At 46.3% G+C, this 24469-nt stretch overlaps 1 protein-coding gene across 2 annotated transcripts in view; it reads right to left on the reverse strand.

The window, feature by feature from the left end:
• Positions 1-1835: 1835 nt before the first annotated feature.
• The window catches only part of AMN1 (antagonist of mitotic exit network 1 homolog), a 70906-nt gene continuing 48272 nt past the window's right edge, over positions 1836-24469 (reverse strand). For both annotated transcript variants that reach the window (XM_039520917.1, XM_039520918.1), the window contains exons 5-6: positions 11052-11108; positions 1836-1959 (exon numbers count right to left, since the gene is read on the reverse strand). In XM_039520917.1, coding sequence (XP_039376851.1) covers positions 1843-1959; positions 11052-11108 — 174 coding nt within the window. In that variant the 3' untranslated portion in view covers positions 1836-1842. The remainder of the gene's footprint in view (positions 1960-11051; positions 11109-24469) is intronic.

Consider the following 24469-nt stretch of genomic DNA (forward strand, 5'->3'; position numbering starts at 1 on the left):
AAACAGATTTTTGCGGGCAATCTGCTTTTTTGTATGTTTAAAGTTTAAGTAATTCCTGGGCTAAGGCCAACATTGTATCCCTATTTAACATTTATATTGTGCTGGCAGGTCAGGGCTTCATTGTTCCAGGCACTAAGAAAAGAGCACCACCTAATGTTTAAGGTAGAAACTCAAAAAGAAAATGAAAGGACCAACAAAACAATTCCAAATTAAATCCAGCTGAACCACCTCCAGGGTAAATCCTAACTAAGGCCTTGATAAAAGAGAACACTTAAGCCAATGTTTAATATTAAAGCATCTGTTTAAGCACCTTCCTGAATGAGGACTAAGATACTTTGAGTCAGATCCCCAAAGAAAACTGCTTTTTCCATCTTTTCATTGACTCAATTCACTTCTCACTGCTGGAATGACCAATTACTCTTGCATCCAGGAGCGCAACCATACTTTTCCTAAGGAAGATGCCCAGAGCTCTCCCTCCCCAGCCCTGCACCCAGCTCCACACACTGCCCTCCTGCTGCTCCCACATGAGACTGAGCTCTCCCTGCCCCACACCCAGCACTGAGCTCTTACTCAGAGAGATGGTCAGGCTGAAGAACACCATCTCCAGCAGGGGCCAAAGGTCTGAGATCCCCAGATCCCTTCCTCGTGCATCTCCACTTCCCCAAGTGCCCAAAGTCCTGATCCAATCTGCCTACCCTTCAGGGGACTGGGGGTTCGCAGTGCCCATGGGTGCTGGAAGGATGGCAAAGGTGGTGGTGGGTGGGATGTGGAGGATGAAAAGTAGGAACATGGAGCCACAGTGATACTCAGATTTGGTCTAGCCACCCCTCCTTGGTCATGACAGAAGTGTGGCTGGGACAAATTTCCAGCTCCAGTCAGGGGACAAGGGGAGGGGCTACCCACCCCTCAGTGCACCCCTTGCATCATCAATACCAACTGAGTTTATTCATAGCTTGCTAAGTATTTACTCTTGATATTAGTTTTACCAACTGCAAAGCCACTATATTAATGCACAGTTAAAAACTGGCATTTTAATAATCACAAAAGACTCAGGAAAGATAAAGTTATGGCTTCCCATGGCAGCTATAACAGTACTCTTGAGCAGCCTGAATCTCCTCTCACACTAGCATAACTCCACTGACTTCAGTGGAGTTCCTCCTGATTTGGATCTGTGAGAAATTAGAATCCGGTTCCGCGCAATGTATTTATTTACTAGTTTCTACAGAGTCAACCACTGTGTGAGGTGGGTGGTACATGGACACACCAGATAGGTCACTTATGAAAACTAAGAACAAATGGGAGGTGGCATAGTCAGGTGGACAGTGGACTAGATTGGGAATCAGAAAACCTGAGGTCCTATTCCCTGGCCTGCTTGGGGATCAAAAAAAGTCACCACTATTGACACCAATATAGTTTCAGCTGCATACAAGGATTGGAAACAAAGCTCAGACAAATCAAAGAAAAACCCATTAAAAACAAAATCCTTTTAAATAAGGTATCAATTTTACCCAGTAAATTTTCAGAGCAGAACAGCACTTTAAAACCTACTACTTTTGCAACCTCTCCACCAATGCTGCATCTACACCAATATGTGCCTGACCTGTTGTTTCTTGGTTTTGTCTCTGTTCAGCTGCCAACTCTTGGAGGCAGGAACCTTGCCTTGCTGTTTTGGAAAAACCCTTGTCTATTTACATCACTGTCATTAATAATCATTTGTTATTTGTTTTCAGGAGCATCCACAACTTGGTAAGTGCTTTCAAGACAGAAAAAAGGCACACTCCCTGCACCATATTTTGGGCTGACTTTGGAGTGAATACTTTGCTGGCAATCTGCTTGATTTGACTAACCTGTTATCAGTGGGCATCCATGAAACAGCAGAATATAGATCTCCGGACAGCAGGTAAGGACAGCTTCCACAGCTACATCTGTCAGAGTCACACAGCGTTCCATGTGGATCTCCTATTATGAAAAAAAAAACCTGGTAACCACATCCATAACTTCTAAAGCACAACTTTTATGTTGTCCATTCTTATGTCATAGATCTGCACAGATGGTGATTTTTAGGTTAAATATCCAGCTCTGTAAACCAACTATGAAAATGAAGTCCTTTTTTATGCCCAAAGATTTCTGAGCAAACATATATTCACAAAGATGGGGGGAGGGATAGCTCAGTGGTTGGAGCACTGGCCTGCTTAAACCCAGTATTGTGAGTTCAATCCCTGAGGGGGCCATTTAGGGAAATGGAGTTTAAAAAAAAACTCAAAAACCTGTCTGGGGATTTGTCCTGCTTTGAGCAGGGGGTTGGACTAGATGATCTCCTGAGGTCCCTAAGTACCTAAGAAATCTTGGTACTTAGGTTGAACCTTAGTGGATAACTGTGACAGTCAGGATCCAGACACCCCAAAAGGGGAACAGAAGGTTTAAACTCCAAAAATGAGCACCTGAACCAACTGATCACATCCTATATTATTGTGCTATAGAAATGTATTGAGCAAAGTCTTTTATGAAAGCTTGTAATGTTTTGAACTTGATGATCATTATGAGGTATGTATACAGACTGTGGCTATGTAGTTTGGTACATATAAAAACTGAGCTCATAATTTGTGCTGCAACATTCAGTGCCTCCTCACTGTGAGGGAAGTCAGGCAGGGAGGGGCTTTCTCCCCTGCTAGATGAGACTAGCTCCAAGCACCAAACATTGTACAACCCAGGAGAAGACAAATGAGGAGATATTCAAGTTAATGGGAAAACACTGAAACAACTTGAAACTGAAAAGAAAACCCCAGTCTTGGAAAACTAAGGGTATGTTTACACATAGGGTATGGCTACACTTGCAAGTGTACAGCGCTGCTGCGGGAGCACTCCCGCGGCAGCGCTTTGAAGTGTGAGTGTGGTCGCGGCGTACTCCACCTCCCCAAGGGGATTAGCTTACAGCGCTAGGAGCCGCGCTCCCAGCGCTGGGGCACTGTTTACACTGGCGCTTTACAGCACTGTAACTTGCTGCGCTCAGGGGGGTGTTTCTTCACACCCCCAAGCGAGAAAGTTGCAGCGCTGTAAAGCGCCAGTGTAGCCAAGGCCTTAATATGCTACAGCAGTGCAGTGTAGCTGCAGTGCTGTAGCATTTCAATGTAGACACTACCTGCACTGACGGGAGGGCTTCTCCCATTAGCATAGTTAATCCACCTCCCGTGGGCATAGTAATCCACCTTCTGTTGACCTACCGCTGGATTTTCCACGATATCGGATGTAAATTCTGAGTGTAGACCAGGCCTAAGAAGGAGGGAGTTTTCCCCACGAAGAAAAAAACCCTGCAAACCATTAAAAGTGGAAGAGGTTTGAGCAGAAGAGCATCCAGAAATTGAGGGACAGCATCTAGGCTGCAAGAGGTCTGTGAAACGCTAGATCCTCCCTACTGTTAGGAGGGACGCTGGAAAGCTGTTCAAAGCCCATAGGTAACTTGTATTAGAAAAGGAAATATTAATGTAATTTAAAAGTGTAAAGCTTAAAGTTGCATTTTTATGTTTATTTTCTGCTCTTTTATATTTGCTTCCCTTGCTGTTTCATTTTTTAATCTGGGATTTTTTTCTATTAAATAAACTGTTTATTTTTATCTCGAACAGGTCTCTGGTGTGCAAAGTGTACGGAATGTATGTGCCAAAGCAAGTTGGTGTCTGGGGGGCTGGTTTCATGCCTTTGGGGGTGACTAACCAGAGGGGAAAAGTCTGAGTGCCTGGTAGTTGAGAGCTTGGGGTGGATGGATTTGGGGAGGCTTGGGACTGGACAGGCTGTTTGGATCATCCTCCAAGGGGTACCTAGGCTGGTGGAAGGCAGCATGAGACCTGTATGCTTGTGGGCTGGATACTGGTGTTAGGGCTTTGTGACATAGCAGCCCAGCATTAGGACACCCAAAGTTACAGGCAGGCAGTGACATAACCTCTTACTGGTCTGGGTGATCCCCAAAACATCACAGTAATTAAATGAGGAAATGTATGTAGTCAAAAAGGAATTAGTATAATCTTATTTTTCTGAATCTACTGACCTGTGAAGAATTGCATCCAGATGTCCAAAGAGGGAATACTGGTAATTGACAAAAAATGATTATCACACGTGTTCTGAAACACTGGTGATGAAACACTGGTGATTAACAAAGGGTGCCTATTACTAAGGCTATGTTTTAGTCATGGGTATTTTTAGTAAAAGTCATGGACAGGTCACGGCAAGAAACAAAAATTCACAGCCTGTGACCTGTACGTGACTTGTACTATAAACACCCCTGACTAAATCATGGATGTTCTGGGGGATGAGGGGGCAGCCCGGGGTGCTGCGGCTACTCTGGCATCTTCCGGGGCAAGCTGCCTGGGGCCACTTGAACAGCGGCCTGTGCAGCTGGCCCCAGGGCTGCCCCAGCTGCTCAGACAGCCCTGCGGTCAGCCACACTGTCACTGCAGAATCCGTGACTTCTGTGACCTCCATGACAGACTCACAGCCTTACCTATTACCAAAGATGTGTGCTGTGATTGACAGATGCTGGTGATCGACAAGGGTCTCCTATCAGCCACATGTTCTCTAATTGATGGGATAATGAACCATTGATTGATTTCTAAGTCAATAAGAGTCATTTGTTTTTATGGATAGTTTTGGTAATAATGTATTAGTTACAGATGTCTTTTACAATTAAGTAACTAGAGACACCTAAGATAGAACTCAGTTAAATCAATCATGAGAAAATAATTTCTTTGTTCAAACCCTACATAGGAAAAGAGTTTTGAGGCAGTTGAGTTTGGAGTGAATTGTGCTGCACTCACTTCTTCAGTTGTCAGATCGGTTTGGTAAAGTATAATATGCCACTGATGCCAGCTTTGATCAGAACTATTGGCCCAGCTGAAAACAGACAAACTCACAACAGGAAGTTAGGCCAGTTCACTTATGTATTAGCAGATAATCAAAGGAGGCTGTTAAATGTCAGTGTATATATTTGGTGTTTAAACATCATAAAATTAATGAGATTTTGCATGTACTGTTTTCATGTACCTGTATCTTAACTTTTTGCATTGTATATGACCCCCAATATCTAAATAACCCCCCAAACATGGAAAAAGCCTTGTATAATGCAAATAAAGTACTCTTATCAGAAAGGTAATGCATCTTCGCACTTCAAAGCAATTGGTTATTGTGAGGGCATTCAGAGTTCAAAGACTCTAAAAGCATTCCTCTCTCACTGCTATCTAAGAAAAAATCACCCCACGCACGGGATAGCTGTCAAGTCAGATTGTTCTAGGAGAACGAATAGAAATCTGGATATAAAGGAAAATCCTTCATCTCTGGACTGTTTGGATTCAAACAGGGCAGAATAACTGAACAAGAAGACAGATCCCCAGAATTATTCTCAGTAGCCCTAAAAGACTTGTGGGAAACTGGCAGATTATTACATCTCAGCTACCATTTGAAATTATAGACGGTGACTCATCTGTACATATATTTTACCTGCTTTAACCTTTCAATAGCTCTATTTTCTTTTTCTTAGCTAATAAACCTTTAGAACTGGCTACCAGTGTTGTCTTTGGTGTGAGATCTAGGATGCAACTCGGGACTCGTGGGACTGCGGGTAACCTGGAATATTTGTGATTTTTGGTGTAAGTAATCATTTATCACATAGTCCAACTTGCCTGGCTGGCAACATCGTATATAAGACTACTGTAGTACTTTGAGATTTCACTGGGTTGGTGAAATCTAATTATAAAACATACCACCAGACTGGGGTGTCTGCCCTGCTTTTGACAGTCTGCCCTGAGGTAGGCACTCACAGTTGCGAGCCACTCCAGACAACATGACATATACATTCATCTCTGAGTCCTGCTGTATAACTCTCTATTCTATAATCTCTGATTAAATATATTCCAATTAAGATAATTATTTGGCATCTCCTATTATCATTATTAAAATTCAAATATGCAACATCAGAAAAGACTAACTCTACCTCCAAAGTCTGTTTGGGCCCTTCTTTCAGGACACAGTTTTAGTCTTCAAACATAAGACTCACACGGTAACACCTGAACAAAGCTATTCTGCTAACCAAAGCAGGCTGCAGGGGCTGAGAGGTCTTTCCCTTGAATGGTCACAGGTGAGGCTGGGCCCAGCTCCCCTTAAAGGGCCAGCCACCCTGTGACACAGCCTCTTAGAGTTGTTAATTAAAAAGAAGAGACTGATTTTTAAGTTTTGAATGCACTCCTAGGAATTCAACTCTTCCTGCTCTGCTGACCCTTGTGTTGCCGCAGATTGCAATTTGCACTGGCGCAGCTACCTTACTGCAGCTACACTGATGTAAAAAAGACCACTGTAGAAAGGGCCTTAGTCTTTATGAACAATTTTTTCTATATGACTTGCTTTTTTTATTCCACTTTGGGCTGCTCTACTCTGAAAACTAACATTGGCATAACCATCTCTCAAGGGTGTGAAAAAGCCACAATCCTGAGAGATGTAGCTATGCCAATCTAACCCCCAGTGCTGACAGTGCTAGGTCAATGGAAGAATTCTTCCGTCGACCTAGCTATTGCCTCTCAGGGAGGTGGATTAACTACAGCGATGGGAGAACCCCTCCGAGAAAGTGGAGGAAGAGACAGTGGGGAACGGCGGGGATGTGGGAGGAGGATGGGACACGGGATAGTGGAGAGAGGAAGTGGGAGGGGATGGGGAAGAGAAGGGGATATGGGAATGGGTGGAGGGAAGCAGGAGCACGGCATGTGGCGTCCCGTCGGCAGTGGCAACAGCCCCAGCAGGGAGGCGGCCGCAGCAACAACAGAGCAGTGACATCACTGCAGCAGCCACTGGGGCTCCCCTGTTAAGCCGTCCTGTCCGCCCCCAGCACTGGCAACCCAGGTATCACTCCAGGCGGGGGGAGACAGTCAGTGAGCCACGCGTGTGCATTGCCTCCCACAAATGTAGCAGTCACACTATGCCTCTGACAAAAGCTGGTGACTTGAAGGCTGCCTAATACTTGATTCATGCCCACAGTCAGGGACGTCCTTAGGCATACGCAGCATACGCGGCTGCATATGGCACCCAAAAATTTTGGGCAACACCCTCGCTGGCTGCAGTGCAGAATCCTCTCCTCCCCCTCCCCCATGCTGGGCCGACCCAACCCCTTGGCCCCTCCCCTCCGCCCACTGACTCCTCAGCGGCCGCCTGAGGGCTCTGGCTTGGGCAGGGCATCATGGGGCCAGGAATGAAAGTTTGCATGTGAGTGAGCAGGAGGAGCCAGGCGGGGGAATACCTGGAGGCCGGGAAGAGATCGGGGAGCCAAGCTCGGGCGGGCGGGGTGAGCCGGGCATGGGACTTTGGGGAGCAGGGGGGTGCGGGCAGAGGAGGAACTGGGCTGGGGATGGCTAGGGGAGCTGGTCCAGACAAGGGGCAGGCTGGAAACAGAGTGTCGGGGGGGCGGGGGGGGGGAGATACGTGGAGGCTGGGAAGAGAGGCGGGGAGCAGAGCTCGATGGGGGGAGGGGTAGAGCTGGGTACGGGACTTCGGGGAGTGGGGGGGCAGAGGAGGAATCAGGCTGGGGGGAGCCAGGCTAGGAAGGGAAAAGAGCGGGGAGGTGTCTGTCTGGCTCAGTGAGCGAGCAGCGAACGCACTAGGGCCTCCTGGGGAGCAGGCTGGTGGCCCCGGGGGAGAGGTTCCGAGCAGCCCCACACTGTACCTGCCCTTCTCCCCTCTTCTGCCCACATGCCCTGCCCCATCGGCAACTCCCTGCAATCTCTCTCCTAGTCTCCTTTTCATTCCACCTCCCTCTTCTCAGAAGTTTAAGCCCAGATGCAGCATCCCCTTTGGACCGTCACCTCTCCTCCCTTCCCCAGCAAGGATCAGCAACAGAAGCGGGCTGGGAGGAGGGAGAGAGGCACACACACAACCAGGCTGGGGAAGATGGAAAGTTAAAGGAAAATAAAAGGTGGCGTTTGCTTTTTCTGCCCATGCACGATATTCCAGTGTCAACAGGAGGAAACTGATACTAAAACAATGGGAAGAGGGGGACGTAGCTGGAGCAGAAAAGCAGCAATCAGGGTTGCAGAATGCAAGGGAGGGAGCAACCTCTTAGCTGGGCAGGAAGATGGACTCGCACTTGACAAGGCCAGAATAGCTGAAAACTTTTATTTAGAGAAAAGGGACATGATTTTTTTTCTTGTGGATCCCAGTATCTCCAGGGCTGTCTCTTAAACTGGTAGCATTTTGAACGAGGGAGAGTTCTCAACAGTGCAGAGTTGAGTGGGATTTTAAAGGTCCCTTCACGAATGCAGCACCTTCTTCCTCACCCGGGGCAAAGACCTTTAAAAACGGCCTTCAATAATCCAAAACAAGAGCCACTGTTCAAATGAGACATGGCTGCTTATGGCTCCAGCCCCACTGTTGAAGCATTGTTGAAACTGCGTGCTGAGTTATACCCAGTACAATCCCACTGAGCCGTGTGTGGCAACCAGGTGTGTAAATCAGGGCAGAAAAAAAGGCTGGGTCCTGAATATAATTCCTTTTCTTATTAAACTGCACATCCCAAGCACCTCTTTACTTTTCAGGTTTAGAGAGAAATGCTCTATTTTAGGGAGAATGAAAAGCCATTTGGGAATTGATGGTCCAGAGCAGTGGCAGGCAAGGGCCTGGATGAGGGCTGGACTCAGCCATTGGTATCAGCTATTTCTTTTTTGTCAATCAAATGGATTCTGGGTCATGGCTGACATCCCAGCCATCACGTAAAATGCTTCCCTGTGGCCTTTTGACATGCACACAGAGATACCTCACCACCAAGTCCCTATCCTAGGCAAGGCCGGTGCCATTCTGCACCCTAGTCGAAACTTCCACCTTATACCCCCCCCTCTGTCCTGGGGAGCCAGGGCTGTCCCTTGCTATTTTGGTGCCCTTTGCAGCCCCCCCACAGGGAGGGGCTGTGTGGGGCCCCAGGCCTCCATGGGGGAAAAGGGGGAGCCCAGACCTACACGGGGAGGCTGTGTGGGGCTCTGCTCCAGGCCTCCATGGGAGGGGGGGCTGGTCCCAGGCCTCCATGGGGGGATGGCCACTTCCTGCAGGAAGTGGAGTGACCCGGCCCCAGCCTGGTCCGCTCCCCTGGCTCCCAGCCATGCCGCCGGCGAGTGGGGGGGGGGCGCGGTTCCCCCCTCCCCCTAAGCCTGGGAGCCATGGGAGTGGAGCAGGCTGGGGCCGGGTCACTCCATTTCCCACAGGAAGTAGCCAGCCCCCCTTCCCGTTCCCCATGGAGGCCTGGGGCCAGTCGTCCCTCCCACCGCTCCCTTCTGCGGAGGTCTGGGGCCTCAGCCTGCTCTGCCCCCCTGGCAGGGGCGGCTCTAGGCACCAGCGGGCCAAGCGCCCGCTTGGGGCGGCTTCCTGGGGAGGGCGGCATTTGGCCCCGGTGGAGCTCCCGCCGGCATGCCTGCGGCAGGTCCACCGGAGCCCGGGACGAGCGGACCTGCCGCAGTCATGCCTGCGGCGGGTCCCGTCTTCCCGCGGCTCCGGTTGAGCTCCCGCAGGCATGAATCTGGACCTGCCGCTGGCATGCCGGCGGGAGCTCCACCGGAGCCAAATGCCGCCCTCCCCAGGATGCCGGAGCCGCGGGAAGAGGGGACCCGCCGCGGGACTGGGGAAGGGCGGCGCAGCGCTCCGCGCTGCTTGGGGCAGCCTACTTTGTAGAGCCGCCCCTGCCCCCTGGCTCCCAGGCTTGGAGGGAAGGGGGAACCACCCCCCAGCACTCGCTGGCGGCGCGGCTGGGAGCCAGGGGAGCGGACCAGGCTGGGGCCAGGTTGCTCCACTTACCATGCGGTGAGTGCAGGGTCGGGCCTGGCTGCAGTCTTCAAGGGAGTGAGAGCGGGGGCCATGGGGAAGAACCAGGGACCCCCTCTGTGGCAACTCCTCGCCCCCCCTTCCGCAGCTCCCAGCCCTGCGGCACCCACCCCCAGCAGCTCCCTGCCCCCCCTCTGCCTGGGCAGCCCCTCTGCAGCAGCTCCCCACCCCAGCTCACCTCTGCTCCGCCTTCTCCCCTGAGCACGCTGGCACCGCTCCACTTCTCCCACCTCCCAGGCTTGCGGCGCCAATCAGCTGTTGGCAAGCCTGGGAGGGGAGGAGAATTAGAGCAGGGGCGGCGTGCTCAGGGGAGAAGGCGGAGTGGAGGTGAGCTGGGGCGGGGAGTGGTTCCCCTGCACATACACCCCCGTTACTTGCTGTGGGTGGCCCTCCCCGCGCCCCCCTGCCCCAGCTCACCTCCACTCCACCGCCTCCCCTGAGCGCACTTTTTGGCGCCCCCAAACACTTGGCGCCTAGTGGTTGCACCGGCCCTGATCCTAGGAGGCGGGGGAAGGCTGCAGAGTGATCTCCCACCACCATCCAGCCAGTGGCCAATGCTTGCCACTGCCATGCTGGAGCCTCCACATTTATTTATTGACAAAGTTTAAAGAATTTTAAAATATTGTGCACAGAATTTATTTTTTTGGTGCCAAATTCCCTCAGGAACATGAGGTGCTGGGCAGTTGGGATGGGGGAGCTGTCAGAGGGGCGCTGGACAGTGGGGGGGAGTCTGTGTGGGGGCGATCACTGGGCATAGGGACCTGTGGTGGAGATCTCTGGGTGAGGGGCCACTGGGCATGGGGGTTGCTGGGCATAAGGGGGCGTCGAGTACTGGGCAGGGTGATGGTGTGGAGGGGGACGCTGGCAGTGCAGGGCTGGGTTTGGGGGTGCAGGTGGGAGGGAAGTGTAGGGGCTAAGGGTGAAGGTGGCACAATTAAACTGTGTTTAATAAGGTGCATGTGGCAAGTTTTCCAATACTGTAAGCTTATGTTTGCATTACTAAGAGCAAGTCAGGCATAGGGGCACCCGTTTAATAATACTGTGTGGGCTCCATAAATCCTAAGGACGGCCCCACCCACAGTCATGGTAATTGTCCATGCAAATGTAAATGCATAACTTGATAATATAAATAAGATTTTTCCTCTGGAATTTAAAAAATGTACAAATGCATTTGCTTTTAACATTGCTTTGTACTTAGAACAGGTTAGATGAGTTACCTTTAAATTCTTTGAACACATCCCACTAACTAGTGCTATGACACCATTATCAGTCACCTAGAAAAAAAATAATCCATTATTGGCATATTGGATTAAAGAATGGCACGTACATATCTTTTTAAAAAGCAGTAATTTTGGAAGAACACCAGAAAGGGTGCAATGACGCATCCAGTGCGGTAATGCAACCGATCCCAGAGAAGCAGGGAATGTATTTTCAGTCATTAAACTTACACACTTTTTACATGCCCTGTGCTTTAGACTAAATCATTTAGTTTTCCTCTGAACTGACACAGGAGAGTTATGCAAATACATATTTTTACTCTACTTAGTGGTTTAAAATCTAGACGATAAAGGCATCCTGTTGTAGCACGTTCTTGCTGTATGATCCAGTTGACACTGCCACACTTGGGCTGTATCTACACTAGCTTTCTGTTGAGAAATTGTCAACTATTGCATTGCCACCGGTGCAGTTCTACCAGAGGTAGCAACAACGGGAGCGCTAGTCTAGATACAGCATGGGCATTTTTAATCCAAGGTGTTGAAAAATGACATGCCTGTTTCTAAAATGACTGAGTTGGGCCACAGGGAGATTTTCTGAAAAGGGGCAGCGTAGGCAACTTTTGGCAGTCTTCTCTCGGCTTAAAATTTTATTTCTGCCAGCCTTGAACTAAACATAAAATTCAAATGAAATACACACTTTTTAAAAATATAGAGCCAAATTCACGGCTAGTGTAAGTAGGCACGACTTCACTGACATTTACACCAAAAGTGAACTTGGCTCACTATGGTTTTGAAACTGGGTCTTTTAAAATGGGGGGACAAGGTGGGTGAAGTGATATCTTTTATTGGACCAACTTCTGTTGGTGAGAGAAAGAAGTTTTCAAGCTACACAAAACTCTTCTAGGTTTGAAAGTTTGTCTCTTTCACCAACAGAAGTTGGTCCAATAAAAGATCCACTTTGTCTCTCTAATATCATGGAACCAACACGGCTACAACACTGCACACAACAATCTTTTTAAATGGATCAGGCTGCCGTCAGCTGCCCAAACCAGGAGTACATTGTAATTTTAATCAGTTTTAGAACTGGTTAGAAAATGTCTCCAATGCAGACATACATGCCCATGTAGTTCTTTACATCCAGACAGGCAGACGTTTACTAGAAAGACAGCGTAATGTAAATCTTCAGACCCTTAATGAGAATTTGAAGTTTGCAAAATGTAATACATTCAATCAATGTAATTAACCTATTCATACAATACAGAGGAAAAAGCCCGCAAAACCATATCGGCTGCATTTGACTTTTTAAAATCAGAATGTTTTGATGACAACACGTGTCAAACCCCAATGCCCCAGCCCCACAGCCTTGTGTGTCCCTCCCCAACTAAATCCCAAACGAAATCAACCCAGGTGGGCCCTGCACCTCCCCAGGCAACACCCCGTGAAACCACATATGTCCCATCGCCACCTAACACCCCCCCCCAAAAAAAAGTTTGTATCCCCCTGGGAACAGTGGCCCCTACCGCTGAAAGAGGAAGACCTCCATCCATTCTGCCAACGCTTACGGTTCCACTGGGAGGGAAAAATTTGGGAAAGACGGCTCAGATGGACTACCAATGGGAAGGTACATGGGAAGGTATTCAATGTCACAAAAAAGTTTAACATGCCATCCAAGTCAATGCTCCACTCTGACAGCTGGCATTAAAATATGGTTACAGTGTTAGTCCCCAGACTATCAGCACCTATAGATTGCAGAGGGCAACACCTGGCAACTCTGGCCTATAAAACCCCCTCAAATGGTGTATAAAAACAAGGCAGTGCCAGGCCGCTATTATGAGGTGGGTCAGCACATCTGTTGGGAAGGGGAGGCATTGGAATATACCCCCACTGCAACACATCTGTTTACCAATACCTCAGCATGTGTTTGGAGAACCACCAACCCCAGCATGCTTCTCAACTTGCTGTTAAAATCACAAAACACAAAATTTTTCAGTGCATTGGCCTGCCATTATGCAACAGACTGTTAATGTTTCTAACTATGTTGTGTTTAATTTTTCGTAAATAACACCCATTGGCGCACACCCGAGAGCAACTTTCCGTATTCCAGACAAATGCCTCCTCCTTCACGATGTTGCAACACACATTTAACCTATAAAAAGCTGCCTTTGCAACAGCCATCCGGAGGGGGCATCTATGTCAACAGGAAATGTGTTATGCTATGTTACTAATAAAGCCAAAAGTCATTATTGGCTAGTGCAGTGGTTTCCAAACTTTTTTGATCGTGCACCCCTATCAGTAAAAAATTTTTGAGCACGCACCCCCTGCCGCACCGGCTCTACCATTTTTGCCAAAAATACAACAACAACAAAAAAACAACACCAGACTCACGCCCGAACTGCGGAAGCAAATAATAATAATAATAATAATTTTGTGCATGCTATATTGCTATTTATGTAAAAAACCAACAGTAACCCTTGCCATCTAAGTGGTGACCCCTCTCAACAAAATGTTGATTCGGGGTCAAGGAGGGGGGGGGGGGGACTGTCACACTCCAATGCTCCCTCTCCCTCAAGGGATCCCCTGGAAAAAGCAAATCAGCATTGTATATGGTTAATGCTATTGCAAACATCACAAAACATTTTGGGAAGCGTCAAAAGTTTAAGTGTAAAATGAAAAAATCCTTTGCAGGTCGCAAAAGGCCAGGGGGGCGGGGCGAAAGGGTTAACACCATGCTCCTGCTAGGCCCAAAAATAAAACGCTAACTCCAGCCAGCTCAAGGCCACAGCACACATCTAACTCTCGGCTGCCTGCCAAGAAAGGCCCAAAGGCCCCAAATCCACCAACTAGCCATAAAAAAATAAAATAAAAATTCAGCTAAACAAACCTGCAAAGCCCGCCTATAACAAACAAGGCAAACAAAAGCCAGCACACAAAAAAAAAAAACAAAAAAACCCAAAAAAACCTCCAAAAGCCAACAAAGTCTAGCCGGTGTGTTTTGGGAAAGTCGAGGAGACCACAAAAAGCCGGTTTTAACTGGCACAAAAAGCATCAAAAGCAAAGGTCCCTAAACACCTCCCCCTCAAACCCCCCCCCCCCAAAAAAAAACTTAAAACCCTCCTAAAAGCTGAAGCAATTCGGAGATCAGCAGCGGACCTCGAACAACCTGGGCCCAGAACAAAACTCCCGTCCACCCTCCTCCCTCTTCTTCATACCTTACACCCAGGTTTGGCCAGCCTCCAGTAAAGTCTGTGTAAGTATAAAAGTGGGTTAGGGCTTGGGGCACTAACACTTTCTTCCTTCCTCTGCGTGACGTGAAAGCTCCCGTCACTCACCGCTGTTATTTTGTTATTTTATTAATAAAGCTTTAAAACTTAAACACTTGATGTGTTTCGTCATCTCCTCCCCAAACGATCCTGTGGCCTCAGCCTGATCACCTGACGCCTCAAGCAAATTGGTAACAAAAATCTGCCACACATGAACCACAAGAACCACAGAAATGCGCTTTGAGTAGTGTGTTTATTTCATCATAAACCAGAAGTGAGATAAAGACCTATTTATAAAAATGGTAAATTTTGCTTTGTTCATTCCCAATTAACCTAATGTTACCCCCCTTTCACTCAACTGACTAACCAAAAATACGAGAACTTGTAGATTGTTTCTGTTGGGAAGATACCTTGGTGATGGAGACAGGTACTACTTTAATGCACTTTTGTTTATTTACAAAACTGTACAAAGTCCTGTTTCCCTGAACACAAGAGGAACCAAACAACAGAAGGTTATTTCCTTGCTCACAATCCCCCAACCTCATTTAGCCAGCATCCAACCCAAAGGCACCCTTCCATGCTTCTCTCAGGCCACACAGTGGGTTTTTTCCATGCTGCATCTGGAGTTTCCTCCTTTGTTTCTGTGTGCCTCTCTGTTTGTCTCTCACCCACTCTCTTCGCACTCAGAGATTATCTAGCAAGGCTCCTAGGCCTAACAATGCCTACATTGTTCAGTGGCCTTGGATGTGCCTTTGTTTTGGTCAGGGACTGCTATTATTTCATCAAGGAGCTGAACTATTGCAACTATCTTAAAGGAAGTGCAGGGGTAAGACCCACCAGGTGTAAATTAGGCTTAACCTAATTTATAACAAACACCGTGAATTTTTCTCATGGAAATATTCAATAATGTTACATTTTGTGTATGTTCAAGTAATTTGTTCTTTTTTGCTTGTCTACAAATAACACTAATTGTTTTGCCATTTAAGCAGTAAATCTAGCTCAGCTGACATTTAGTTGCTTTTGTAGTATGAGAATTTATTTTTAGTGGAAGTTTTGCCTGAGGAAGGAAATAGCAAAGACCACAGAATTTGTCCATTAGACTCTCAAAGTGTGATATAATTTATTTGAAACATTTATATGTCACACAAATCAACAGACATGAAACTGCCATACAATGAAATGAATACAAAACATTAGGGAAAGAACAAGTTAAAAATTACTTAGACAAGTTAGATGTCTTCAAGTCACCAGAGCCTGATGAAATGCATTCTAGAATACTCAAGGAGCTGACTGAAGAGATACCTGAGCCATTAGCGATTATCTTTGAAAAGTAGTGGAAGACTGGAGAGATTCCACAAGATTGGAAAAGGGCAAATATAGTGCCCATCTATAAAATGGGAAATAAGGACTGCCACGTTATTGATTTGAACTGGGACCGTATAGAACATGGTTGCACCCAAAGTCCTGTAGTGGCACCAAATGTTGTATAAATGGGGTCAAATGAGGTGTCTAAGACAAGGTTATGGTTTGCTGGCTATGATTATACTGTCTATATGTGTGTGTATCAATTTTGTAGTTGAAGTTATGAATATTGGCTCTATACTGTCTGTATTTCAAACTTATGCTATGCTTCTGGGAAACATCCCAGACCAGTTGGTGTTAGCTCTGCCTAGCCTGCTTGATGGCCCATTAAGGACCATTAGCTATACAATTGACCCACTGCGAGAAGGCAGATATGCCTTGTAACTCAGGAAAGTATGCAGGAACTTGCCCATGTGACTCCAAACTCCATTTTGCTATAATTTTCCACAATAAGAACAAAGAGGTGTTCTTACACCTGGAAAAGACTATAAATGGCTGATGCCTCATCTCCATCTTGTCTTCAATCCTGCTTCTTACCTCTGGAGGGACTTTGCTACAAGGAAGCTCTACACAAAGGACTGAATGACCCATCCCAGCTGTGGATGTACTGTACTCCAGAGACTTGATTTAAACCTGCAGTGTATTCTATCACTGCTACAAGCCTGAACCAATTACCCAGCGGTTCACAGTCATGCTGGAAGGGCATAACGAGTTGGGTCCCGCAGAGATCAGTTCTGGGTCCGGTTCTAATCAATATCTTCATCAATTATTTAGATAATGGCATAGAGAGTACACTTATAACGTTTGCGGATGATACCAAGCTGGGACGGGTTGCAAGTGCTTTGGAGGATAGGATTATAATTCAAAATGATCTGGATAAACTGGAGAAATGGTTTGAAGTAAACAGGATGAAATTCAATAAGGCCAAATGCAAAGTACTCCACTTAGGAAGAAACAATCAGTTGCACACATACAAAATGGGAAATGACTGCCTAGGAAGGAGTACTGCGGAAAGGGATCTGGAGGTCATAGTGGACCACAAGCTAAATATGAGTCAACGGGTCTTCGGGGCACTTCGGCGGCGGGTCCCGGAACGGAAGGGCCCCCCGCTGCTGAAGACCCCAGGCCCCCGGAATCCTCTGGGCGGCCCTGATGGGCTTAAATTGTAGCAGGGAGGTTTAGGTTGGATGTTAAGAAAAACTTCCTAATTGTCAGGGTGGTTAAGCACTGGAATAAATTGCCTAGGGAGGTTCTGGAATCTCCATCACTGGCAATTTTTAAGAGCAGGTTAGATAAACACCTGTCAGGAATGGTCTAGATAATACTTAGTCCTGCCATGCGTGCAGGGGACTGGACTAGATGACCTCTTGAGGTTTCTTCCAGTCCTATGATACTGTGATTAAAATAATAAATGAAGATGCACCAACACAAATATAAAGCTAACTTAAACCAAGCAATTGGGCACAAGGGCAACACAGATAGTCCATGTGTGAGCCACCCTACCAGAAGAAAAGAAAAACTTCCCATATAACGCAGGGCAAAACTGTGGCCTTTAGTCTCTGGCCTGCAAGACCCACCAGCCAGACACCTGGGAGAAAATTCTCTGTAGTAACTCAGAGCCCTCCCCATCTAGTGTCCCATCACCAGCAGTCACAGATTCGCTAAGTGCCATTGTAGGCAGTCTCATCATATCATCCCCGCCATAAACTTATCAAGCTCAGTCTTGAAGCCAGTTAGGCTTTTTGCCCCCACTGCTCCCCAAGGAAGGCTGTTCCAGAACGTCACTGAGGTGCTAATATCTGTCCTGCTCCAGTCCTCACTAAAAAGGTTATTGGTGCACTGAACACAATTAATATTAACAACAAGAGGGAAGGAGTGCCTCTTGCCAAAATTGGGAAAGAAGAGGTTAAAGAATATTCAGATACATTAGATATAATCAAGTCAACAGGGCCTGATGAAGTTCATCCTAGGGTTCTTAAGGACCCAGCTGAAGCAATCTCGGAACCATTAGTAATTATCTTTGACAACTCCTGGAAGACAAGTGAGATGATTGGAGAAGGGCAAAGACAGTACCTGCCTTTAAAAAGGGGAACAAAGAGGACCTGGGGAGTTACAGACCTAACTTTGATTCCTGGAAAGATACTCAAACAAATTATTAAACCATCAATTTGTAAGCACCTACTGGATAATAGGGTTATAAGTAATGGCCAGAATGGATTTGTCAAGAACAAATAGACTCATAGACTTTAAAGCTGGAAGCGTCCATCATGATTATCTAATGTGACCTCCTTCACACTGCAGGCCACAGAACCTCACCCACCCTCTCCTGTAATAGGTCCATAATCTATTCAAGGTACGGAGAATCCACCATTTACTCTAGTTCAAACCAGCAAGCGACCTGTGCTACATGCTGCAGAGGAAAGTGAAAAACCCCCAGGGTCTCTGCAATCTGGGGGAAAATTCCTTCCTGACCCCAAATATGGCAATCAGTTAGACCCTGAGCACATGGGCAAGACCCACCAGCCAGACACCTGGGAAGAATTCTCTGTAGTAACTTGGAACCTTTCCCATCTAGTATCCCATCTTTTATGTCCTCACTACTTATCAATGCTAAATCTAAAATAGGTTCAGTGACTATGTGGTGAAGAAATCTGTCAGCTATCACATGCAGGACTATCTGGGCTCTACCATCAGAAGTAGCACTTGCCCTCCGATCTATATCTGAGAAATTAATCTCCCATAATCACACAATTCCCAGCTGTATTTATTTCATTATAATATTAAATAGGTCTCTCTCCATATCCAAATTGGATCCTGGGGGCCTTTAGCAGACCACAAGCACTATCCCAGTGCAGCCTCTGTTACCCGTCTTCCCCAAAGTAATTTTGATCCAAATAGAGTTCCTTTTTATCCATTCCATCACTTCTTCTTTCTTTACAGTCTACCTCATCATTAATATACAAAGTTACTGCATCACCTTTACCTTCACTTCTGTCTTTCCTGAACAGCACATACCCTTCAATACCTATATACTCCAGTCATGTTTACTATTCCACCCTGTTTCTGTTACCCCTAGAATATCTGGTTTCACTTCCTGCACTAGTAGTTCTAGTCTACGTTAGTGCTTCCATCACTGAGAAATGAATGGAGCTGCACTTATGCTAGACCAATGGTGGGAAAATTGCTGGTAATTCTCCTTATACCTGAGGGAACAAATTATTATCTCCAGACACTCTCAATCAGTACGACTCAGCTCCTACTTAATATCACACAGCACTGGAACACAAACAGTGTCATATTTCAACTTGTCTCTGACTCAGGGTCCCATGCAACTGCAGGCTTGTTAGCATTTTTGAACTACCTTTGCTTGGCAGAAACTTTAAGAGAAGCCAGGGAAAGCACAAATCCCTAGCTTTCATGGCAGCAGCATTTGTGAGGGAGCTCCACTGACAATTTTTTTTCTATCACAGCTTTCCCAAGATTGAAGCCAGGTTTACACTTCAGACATATATCAGTATAACTATGTAGCTCAGGGGAGTGAAAAATCCACATACCTGAACTATGTAGTTATACCAGCTTAGCACTGTGTACATGGGAGGTTATGTCAACAGGAGAGCTTCTTTCGTCAACATAGCTATGGTGGATTAACTACACCGACTCCCATTGGTATAATAGCCTCTTCTAATAAAGAGCTACATGTGAAGACAAACTCAGAAATGATTCAGCACTTTGAAAGCTTGTGAAAGAATTTCAGATCTGAAAGTGTCTATATAATTTTAAAAGTTATCAAAACCATTCCCAAGAACTATCCTCTTTAACAGTTTTGACGTGTGATAAATGAAAGCTAATTGTTTCCTTATATTGAATCAATACATGTTAAAGAGGAAGAGGAGTTGTAGCCATGTCAGTCCCAGGATATTAGAGAGATGAGGAGAAACATTTCCCAGACCTGAAGAAAGTTGGTCCAATGAAAGATATTACCTCACCCACCTTCTCTCTTTCTCTGTTTCTGCTGACACTTTTACTAGTTTGAGGATACTTCTTCCCTGGACATCTATTTTACCACATACTTGGAGGCACCAGTTTTAACAAAGTACAGTCTAATAATCATGTGAAATTCCTAAACATAGGTCACTCTCAGGTTATAAACCAACACTCTGGCCTTATTGTTCAAACACACTTTTTCTTAACGCTATCAAGATTTCGGGAGAATAGTTAATATGTCAAGAATTAAAAACACAAAAAGGAAAAGGGGACTAAAATGGTTAATATCTACTAACATTATTAATAAAGATACTAGAAGAGACGTTCAGAATGATTTCTGATTTTATACTTCTGGTGAAAGTGAAGGAGATAAGAATGGTATTTAAAATAAAAACCTATTATGTTTAGTCTCAAATCTCAGGGCTTATCTCGACTTACCGGGGGATCGACACAGAAAGATCAACCCACCGGGGGTCGATTTAGCAGGTCTGGTGAAGACCCGCTAAATTGAGTGCCGTTCGCTCTCCTGTTGACTCCAGTACTCTACCGGAACGAGAAGCATAAGATAAGTTGATGGGAGAGTTTCTTCCGTCGATCCAGCGCGGTGTAGACACTGCAATAAGTTGACCTAAGCTACACCGACTCCAGTTATTCATATAGCTGGAGCAGCATTACTTAGGTCAACTTAGCTTTGTAGTGTAGACCTGCCCCCAGATTTCAACTCCATAACTTGCTCAAACTCAACATAAAGAAATCCTTACATCAGTTTTGACTGAACTCCTTATCTTTCTTTGCCCCCAACATCCTCCCCTTTCCCTCCATGCCCTATCACTGTCCATAGTTCCACTATCCCCCAGTCACTAAGGCTTGAAACCTTGCTGTCATGTCTGACTCCACTCTTTTCTTCTCCGTCCAAATCCACACTTTTGACAAACCCTGTTGATTCTTCCTCCACAACCTCTCCAACCTTTCTTGTCCATTCCTTCCACTAAAACCCTGTCCATTGTTTGTTCATCTCTTGCAACTTCTCATACTCAGATTTCCAGCTCTCACTTCAGTCTGCACACTAAATGCTGCAGCAAAAAGCAGCTCTCTCCCTTTCATTGCCAAGACTATGTCACTCCCCTATTTTAAATCCTTCAGTGACTTCCTCTTACTTCCAAGTCTCTGGTCCATGGCGTTCTCAAAATTTGTCAGTTTGTTTTTCCTTAAGCGAAGGAAAAACAAAAACCAATTGTGCCTCCCCATAGTTTACTAAAGACAACACAAACTGAAATTCACACGTTCCAAACCTAGATGTGAGCAGCCAACTAGAACACCAATAATCTGACTTGTATAATATGATCTGGATGTAACAAGGCTTCCCCCACCCTCCCCTTGGAATGGAAATCACATGGCAACTTGCACTGCAAAACCACTGCAGGCTCCTTGCCTCACCTCTTATTCAGATCTAGCAAATGATTCCCTCCCCCAAAGCACAGGAGCCCTCCATCCACTGCTCTCTCTGAGGCAGCAGGCTGCCTTGGCAGCATCTCTCTCTCCTCCCAGCCCCCTCTCCTCACTCCATGTTCTCTTTCTCTCTCAGGCTGACCAGACTTGCTCTGGACTGCTCTATCAGAAGCATGCCCAGGCCTCCCATGATTTACCTAGCATGGGTTTTCTGACTCCCATGCTGCCACCTCCCTTCCCAATGGGTCTGGCAAATGTCCTCCTGCTCCCAGCGCAGGCTCCTTCCCTCTCCTGCAAAGAGGCAACCCACCTGGCCCCATCTACTAGTACAGGCTACCCCTCTATCCTGCACTCAAGCCTATGAAAGAATTTCAGATGTGAAAGTGTTTACATTCCCCTCCTTCCCCCAGGGGTAGCTGTCCCCCTTCACTGATTTGAGGCAGCTCTTCCACCTTCCTCTTTGAGGCAGCCCCCAGAGCAGGGTCCTGTAGCCTTTTGATTAATTTGGGTGCAAACTGCACAAATCACTGTTAAGCCTAAATAAAATGTAACCCAAAGCCAGTTGTGTCAACCTGAACAAAGTCAAGCTAACTACCTAACAGAGGTTTATGGGTAATTCATAAGTGGAAAGTCCCAGGGAGTTGCAGGTCTGTGTCTCACAAAGTTAAGCAACCATGAGATAAGAAAGGGACTGTATTCCTAGCATGGTACCAAACGTACTGAGGTAGAAACAATTCATTTAAAGAACTCATAAGAAGCCAAGATTTCAAACTTCCAGACTCCCTGTGCAGTACTCCCTGTTTCTGTTCTATGTCTATTCCTAACAATTACATTTTAGATTGATTAGTGATTGTTAAGGTATCATAAATCATGTAAAACATTTAATCTCGTAGAACATAAAAAAAGAATGTATGGTAACAGTTTCTAGTTTCAAAAGAAGGGGGTGGCTACTTAACTAGGTAATTGCAATTATGATGATGCGACGGAGCTGTCTATATAAACCTAGGTAATTTTGCAAAGAAGCTAGCTGGTTCTCTTTGGAGACGAGCTCGCTCACTATTGTCGTGTGCACTCTTCAATAAAGAGCATTATATTTGAACTTTGCTGGTGTTGCCTGTCTCTCGCGGTCAGACAACGAACTTTGCCGTTTGGAGTACCGGGGTCCCAACATCACTAACAGGTCCTTTACTCGGGCAGTTACATGAAACTTTTAAGAGTGAGAATGGTGAGTCACATAAATAGAGACATGAAGACTTGATTTAAAATCCAAATAAGCAAGAGTATTAACCCAGTTGCACAAAAAGTGATACATATAACACAACAGTCCCTAGTGTTGTCATACTCGCAAGCCCCCGGAGACCACTGAAAACAAAGACAGAAGGAAGTAGCCAGTGGAGTACATCACAAGTGGGATATGACGCTCCAGTTTACAGCATCCTGTCAACCCAAAGTGCCCAGTGAAGGTTGGGCAAACATCCTTTTTATACACCTTTTCCTTTCATCCCCCCCACAGCCAGGTCCACATCTGTGTTAGCTCTCAGCTCCCTGCCTGTATCTGGTATTCCAGAGGGGCCATAATTAGTGTTCCTATTGCTTACATAAGCTATTTGCATCAATACATTTTCCAATGGTCTCGATAAGTCAATGCTGTTACACTCACTAAAAATCCCCCAAAACCTACTACTTTGGTCTTGTTTTGCAAAACCTATTCAAATAAAATATATTTTGTGTATCCCCAATTGCATTACAGCTTTAATGGCTTTTATTATTATCATTATCTTAAGCATGCTAGCATATGAATTATAGTTAAGTTTAGATTAGGGGTCAACTGTCACCACTCTCCTTCCCCCAGTCTCTGAGGCAGCCCCCAGTGTAGGCTTCCCACCCCAACCCCCAGACACCACAGTGTATTCCCCCGCCTTCACCGAATTATTTTCACGTGGTGATTCTCTCAGAGGGAGGGAGGAGAGGAAGCAGTGGATTCCCCCTCCTTCTCTCTCCCCCCTGATTGGCAGCTGCACCAGGCCCACCAAATTAAGGCCCTTGGTGGACTGGTCTGGTTGCCAGACCAGGAGATGCTCTCTCTCCTTTGCTCCAGCAGAGAGCAAAGGACAGGCAATCAGGGAACTGACACCTCCCTTGCCGCACATGAGAGCTGAGCCCCATTCTAGTTTGCAAACCTCTGCTCCCCGCTGTTCCTGCATACAGCTCTGCTCTTATTTCTTCCTCATCCCCACTTCTCTGCCGCAAGTCCAACCAAGGCACCATCCCAACCACTCCTTCTCCCACTCTGGTTTCCATGCATTCTTCCATGCTCCCGCCTTCCTCCTCCTTGTGCAGCAGACAACTACCCTCTTCTCCTTCAAATCTGTCTCCTAACACATACTTCTTTCACAAGCCTTTAAATGAAAAAAAATCAACAAAGGAATTGTTTCAGCTGTGAGGCCTGTCTAAATTAGAGAGTTAACTCTGTAGGTCTGAGACAGTGCCTTCCTCTACACCTTGTACGATTGAACTAAGAAGTTTCTCAAAAAGGAAAAAAGAAAAAACCAAAAAACTAGCTTTATATGGAACATAAAATACCAGGACACTTATTATTTTGAAGAAAAAAAGCCACAAAACAGGACCAAAATCCCAGCTTAATCCAGTGCTTAATTTGTAATGAAAGAGGTGCCGAGCCTCAAGCAATTTTTTTACTTTCATAATTGACGCGGCAAGTCCAAAGGTGGTGGGGCTATGAACTGCCAAGCCCAGAGGTGCCGAGCCCTGGCAAGTCCCGGCACAGATTAAGCATTGTCTTGATCATATTATTAATAATGCATTAACCGAGCAGCTGACTCAGTGTACAATGCCACTCAGACCTTTGGTTTTGCACACTACTCTTTCTTTCAAGAGTGACTGAACCTTGAGAAGTGAAAAATTAGTTATCAGGAGTTTATAGTTTGTCTTATGCTTTTACAGGTTGTATGACTCATACAATTCAGCATGTTATCCCCCACACAGGCCAATTGGTCCTTCTAGCCACAGGAATTTAATTAACTGGTGTAAGATTATATTCCAGGGGTGCCCAACCTGAGCCTGAGAAAAAGCCAGAATTTACCAATGTACACTGCCAAAGAGCCACAGTAATAGTCAGCAGCCCACCATCCGCTCCCTAGCCCTAGCCCCTCCCACCTGCCGGCATCCCCCAACCAATCAGCGCCTACTTCCCCCCCACCCCGCAATCAGCTGTTTCACGTGCACAGGAGGCTATGGGAGTGAGGGGGGAGGAGCGGGGGCATGGCAGGCTCAGGGGAAGGGGCAGGGGCCTTGGGGGAAGCGGTGGAGTGGGGGCAGGGCTTGGGGCAGAGCAGGGGGTTGGGC

Source organism: Mauremys reevesii, linkage group 1 (genome assembly GCF_016161935.1).
Source record: "Mauremys reevesii isolate NIE-2019 linkage group 1, ASM1616193v1, whole genome shotgun sequence".
NCBI lineage: Eukaryota > Metazoa > Chordata > Testudines > Geoemydidae > Mauremys > Mauremys reevesii.